We start from the raw sequence: 6,050 nt of genomic DNA on the forward strand, positions 1-6,050 counted from the left end.
TGAGGAGAGTGCACAACAACAAAACACTCATCACGGCAACTGGTTTAATACATTCACCTCTGAAGGTAAATAATGTACTTACAATTCAATAGTCTTGCTCTGATTTGTCATTCTGAGGATCTCAGAGATAAAAATGTAGCATGGTTTTGTTTGATAAAAATCCATTTTGTATATTCAAATGTAGGAACTGGGTTCTACAGTTTTAACCCCTGCTGTCTCTGTCCCCAAAACTACCCCGCTCGGCCATCTAGATGTGTGAAGGTTAGTGTTTTTTTCTGTAGGGAAGCTAATTATCCTTCATTTATGGCATTCCTGGGCATGTGTAAACTTGAATTGTTTTATTACCGTAGCATTTTTGTATGTTCTCTATAGTTATGTACTTGAAAATGTATCAATTGGCAAACTCCTGGCAGACCTGATACAAAATATTGTGTCGTAAATTAAATGCTTCACTGAATAAGTCTGAAACTTTGCACACCCACTGCTGCCATCTGGTGGCCAAAATCTAAATTAAATTACAACTAAACTGTCTATGGCCTTTCTTTTGGGTTTCAAAGATGATAAAATAGAAAATGCATGTTTTTTGGTTTGTATTATCTTTTACCTGATCTAATGGGTTATATTCTCCTATATTAATTTCACATTTCCAAACTTCAAAGTGTTTCCTTTCAAATGGTATCAAAAATATGATTTTTTTTTTTTTAACTAGGTAAGTCAGTTGGAACAAATTCTTATTTACAATTACGGCCTTCCCACCCGGACAACCCCCCTCCTACCCCGGACGATGCTGGGCCAATTGTGTTTCACCCTACAGCCTGGGAACGAACCATGGGCTGTAGTGACGCCACTGCAATGCCATAGACCACTGCGCCACTCAGGAGGCCATAAAAGCCACATAGCTCAGTAGCTAAAACTAATGGAAACAAATTGCTTTCCTATATACGGTTGTTTCATATGATACAACTTTAGTGGTATGGAAAGAAGGAAGAGGTTTAGCTCATGTGTGATCATCATGGTAACAAGTAGGCCTAATAATCTCAACTGAATCACATGTCCGTTCTTTACTGCAACCATAAATAAATTACAAATAGCTACATACTTTAACCAAGAACATACGATAGCTAGTTACTGTCGGATAAATATGTTTTGAGATATTTATATGTAGAATAAAAAGCCATTCCAAACACATATTCTTATTCATTCCTTTACACTTGTGTGTATAAGGTCATTGTTGTGAAATTGTTAGGTTAGATTACTTGTTGGATATTACTGCATTGTCGGAACTAGAAGCACAAGCATTTCGCTACACTCGCATTAACATCTGCTAACCATCTGTATGTGACAAATAAAATTTGATTTGGTTTGATTTGATTTGAGAATACTTTCTGTGGAATTCCTGAATCGATGACGAAAGAACGTCCCTCCCCTTCCGGTTTCGGGGCGCTGCGGCGGATGTTGATATTCTGTTTTGGAGACCACAACCAGAGTTAGCTAGCGAGCTTTCATCGTTGCCGGAGTTTTTTGTTGTTGTTGTTAGTTGTGTTGTTTGGTTGTTGTCTGACTTTGAAATCGTTTTTCAACCGGGGGAAGGCTCCCACTGCCCAAACGACGGCACCGTGTCTCTCCCGGCGCCTCACCGGGGAAACGCGAGGCCGAGTCGTGCGATGATGGAGGACTTCGACGAGATCTACGAGGAGGAGGAAGAGGAGGACGAGGAGAGGGCCGCGGAGGAACAGCTGTTAAAGTACGCTCCAGACCCGGTGGTCGTCCGAGGATCTGGCCATGTCACTGTGTAAGAAACCGGCAGGGCTCGGGGGGAAAGACCCAAGCACCGGTTAGTTGTCATGAAATAACGCGAACGAGATAACGAAAGTTACACTACGGCATTAACTAGCTTGTTAGCGGAAAGCTAAGCTAACGTAATCATGTCGGTGTTTTTACGATAACAGGGCCAAGAAACTCGCCTATTGGCAAGGCAACAATAACTATTAACAAGATAACATGACCTAGTTTATGTAGTTCGGACCATAAAATGACTATATACACACCGTAACTACCTGGTTAACTAAATATACTTTCCATATGTGGTTTAGTCAAACAGTTATATAGAACAGCCTCATTTCCCTTGAGTGACATCTGGTTGTTGTGTGCATCAAATAATGCATTTACTTTTATCATGTTCTTGTCCCCGAAGGTTTGGACTCAGTAACAAGTTTGAGTCAGAGTTCCCATCGGCACTTACAGGGAAGGTGAGTCATGGAAAGTACACACATTTTCTGTAAATCTGCCATTTTCGACGTGTGTCCCTCAAGAGTTTTAACGAGTGCAGGTGGTCAGGGGGCGGTTGCCAGGTGTGCATCAATCATGATTGTATATATTTTTTGTTGTTGTTTGTTGGGAACAACTACCATACCTGGCAACCCTGCATTTCCAGCTAGCTACAGACTCTGAGCGAATACCTTGCAAACGGCACTTTTACACTATTGTAACTTTGTAGTATCGTATTTGCCACTTTAAAATATAAAGATCCACCTGAATTCATTGTAATAGTCATGTGTTTATTAGCAGGTAATATTGATTCCCCCCCAGGACAGCTAACTAGCTTTCCTGGAGACGTTGAAAGTGTGCAGGTCTCCCCAGCAGAATCTTGTGCGTTTTGATTCCATCCTCAGACAAGCTCACTCTCCTTACTTGTTTCATGTATATGACCTGATTTGAGTATTTCCCCTGTCTGTCCTCTAGGTGGCGCCAGAGGAGTTCAAGGCCAGTATAAACCGTGTTAACGGCTGTCTGAAGAAGACGCTGCCAGTGAATGTGCGTTGGCTGCTGTGTGGCTGTCTCTGTTGCTGCTGTACACTGGGCTTCAGTCTCTGGCCCGTCATCTGTCTGAGCAAAAGGGTGGGACACACACACACTGAGATACACACACACACAGACATACACACAGACCATCCCTCTGCGTACCATACTCAAGGTTACCTGTCTCTCTCCTCCTCAGACACAGAGATCCATGGAGAAGCTGTTGGATTGGGAGAACAGCAGACTGTACCACAAGGTGTGTAGGGGTGGGAGGAGGGCTGGGAGCGGTAGTTATGTTTAACTGATCTCTCCCTCTCTTTCCCTCCCTCCCTCTCTTTTTCTCCTCCCTCACTCTCTTTCCCTCCCCCTCTCTCTCTCTCTTTCCCTCCCCCCTCCCTCTCTTTCCCTCCCCCTCTCTCTCTCTCTTTCCCTCCCCCTCCCTCTCTTTCCCTCTCTCTCTCCCTCTTTCCCCTCCCTCTCTTCCTCCCTCCCTCTCTTTCCCTCCCTCCCCCTCTCACTCTCCCTTTCCCTCCCCCTCTCTCTCTCCCCCTCCCTCTCTCTCTCCCTTTCCTTCCCTTTCTCAGCTGTGTTTGCATTGGAGGCTGAGCAAGAGGAAGTGTGAAACCAACAACATGATGGAATATGTGAGAACACACACACATATATATATATCATGGAGTACTTGAGTAATGCACACACACACAGTTTGAATAACCTCTCTCTCTCCCCCCTCAGGTAATCCTGATAGAGTTCCTACCCAAGATCCCCATTTTCAGACCGGACTAGCTCTCCGCGGCCCCACCCACATCCTCCCGTGGTGCCTCTCTTCACTCGGCCCAGTCACCTCTCCAAAATGGCCTCCTCTTTCCTCCCCTAACCAGGCCCATACCCCTAAAACAACACCACCATTTAGTGTTTACTGGACATTATCTAACTTCTCTATCTAGCCCCTCTATATACCCAGAAAACACCTGTTTACACCCTAAAGCCCCTCCCCTTCTCTGATGTCAACCTTCGACCCCTGATCTGTTGGAGGAGACGTGACCTTTGACCCCCTCCCCGGGGTGGCCATGTTGACTGTCATCGGTATGTGGGTCATCGTGGGAGACCCAGCTCAGAAAGGGTGTAAACGGTACCATAGACCTGTGGAACTGGAGAAAGTGGACTCCTAATTTTGGACCTGCAACGATGGACCTCCTCTTCACAGCCCTTCCCTGTACAACGAGGCACAATCTTTCCTCAGATTTATACCCCCGTTATATTGTACCCCAACCTGAACTATGAGACACTCTGTGCTGTTGGAACAGTTGATGTTATACTCTGTTCTAGAACCTCTATGGAACCGCTGAGGTGACAATCAATGGATTAGCTACGGAACTTCTACAGAACTTCAATGGAACTAATATAGAACATTGACAGAACTTCAATGGATTAGCAAACGGAACTGACAGAACATCATTAGAACAGCTATGGAACTGACAGAACATCATTAGAACAGCTATGGAACTACCAACGGAACGTCATTAGGCTCCCGAGTGGCGCAGCGTTCTAACACACTGCATCTCAGTGCAAGAGGCGTCGCTGCAGTACCTGGTTCGAATCCAGGCTGTATCACATCCAGCTGTGATTGGGAGTCCCACAGGGCGGCGCACAATTGGCCGAGCGTCTTCCGGGTTTGGCCGGGGGTAGGCCGTCATTGTAAATAATAATTTGTTCTTTAAATGACTTGCCTAGTTAAATAAAGGTTAAATACTAATGGAACATTGGTAGAACAGTTGTGGAACTTGCAACATCATTTGCCTTTTGACTGGTCATAGTATCGGTAGAGAACAGTCAAACTAACCACAGTGGATCAGTAGAGAGAACAGTCAAACTAACCACAGTGGATCAGTAGAGAGAACAGTCAAACTAACCAAAGTGGGTCAGTAGAGAGAACAGTCAGTAGAGAGAACAGCCAAACCAACCACAGTGGATCAGTAGAGAGAACAGTCAAACTAACCAGTGGGTCAGTAGAGAGAACAACCAGTAGAGAGAACAGTCAAACTAACCACAGTGGGTCAGTAGAGAGAACAGTCAAACTAACCAGTGGGTCAGTAGAGAGAACAGTCAAACTAACCACAGTGGGTCAGTAGAGAGAACAGCCAAACTAAACACCGTGTGTCAGCTACATGAAACCCCCGAATCTCTCTCTGCGTTCACTCAAACTAGTCTTCGTCCCCAAATGGCATATATATATGCCATTTAGCAGACGCTTTTATCCAAAGCAACTTATAGTCATGTGTGCATACATTCTACGTATGGGTGGTCCCGGGGATCGAACCCATTACCCTGGCGTTACAAGCGCCATGCTCTACCAACTGAGCTACAGAAGGACCACAGGAGGCATCCTGTTCCTCTATTACCTAACAGGGTTCTGGCCAAACGTAGGGTACAATATAGACTGCTATATCAGATGGTAATCCTAGTCTCCCCTCATCTCCTCCAATAGGATGTCATTTCAGATGGTAATCCTAAACTCCCCTCATCTCCTCCAATAGGATGTAATTTCAGATGGTAATCCTAGACTCTATAGGGCCCTATGTAGTGCACTACTTTAGACCAGGAACCAGTATAGGGAATAGGATGCCATTTGGGACAGCTTTGGCTGATCAGTAAAGGTCAAGGGTCATGCTCAGGGGTGACCATGGAGAGGAATATGTAGAATTAAAACGGGACGCAATCCTACTCCTGGAGAGATACTACTGGCCGTGCAGGCTTTTACTCCGACCCTGCTCTAACACACCTGATTCTACTAATCAGTCTAATCAGAACCTTGACTGGCAGAATGGGGTGTGTTAGAGCAGGGCTGAAGCAAAAGCCTGCAGACCCAGTAGCTCTCACTTTAGGTTCATACGGCATCAACTAGCTTTCTGATTGGTTACCTCACATATAAAGCAAGTTTCCTGTGTGTGCAGTTTAACTGTAATCTCAGTCCATGATTGGATCTTGGTCACCCTTTTTATATTCTTTGTCTGGGATTTCTGAACAGGTGTGTTATGATCCTAGCAGACATGTGTGGATGAATGATCACGTAACGTCTGTGTGTGTGTTTAACGGATGTGAAATAGCTAGCTAATTAGCGGTGTTCGCGCTAAATAGCGTTTCAATCGGTGACGTCACGCAAGGGCCGCGGCTTTTTGTGGAGCGATGGGTAACGATGCTTCGTGGGTGACTGTTGTTAATGTGTGCAGAGGGTCCCTGGTTCGCGCCCG

General features: G+C 45.2%; 1 protein-coding gene across 1 annotated transcript; it reads left to right on the forward strand.

Annotated features, from left to right (window-relative positions):
* Positions 1-1,433: 1,433 nt before the first annotated feature.
* Positions 1,434-3,852, forward strand: LOC124024966 (cysteine-rich hydrophobic domain-containing protein 2). The gene is made up of 6 exons (XM_046338673.1): positions 1,434-1,792; positions 2,195-2,249; positions 2,743-2,898; positions 2,999-3,055; positions 3,384-3,443; positions 3,535-3,852. Exons 1-6 carry the CDS (start codon positions 1,665-1,667, stop codon positions 3,583-3,585), a joined length of 507 nt encoding a protein of 168 aa, XP_046194629.1. The 5' UTR covers positions 1,434-1,664; the 3' UTR covers positions 3,586-3,852.
* Positions 3,853-6,050: the final 2,198 nt, after the last annotated feature.

Source organism: Oncorhynchus gorbuscha, unplaced genomic scaffold, assembly GCF_021184085.1.
Source record: "Oncorhynchus gorbuscha isolate QuinsamMale2020 ecotype Even-year unplaced genomic scaffold, OgorEven_v1.0 Un_scaffold_2100, whole genome shotgun sequence".
NCBI lineage: Eukaryota > Metazoa > Chordata > Actinopteri > Salmoniformes > Salmonidae > Oncorhynchus > Oncorhynchus gorbuscha.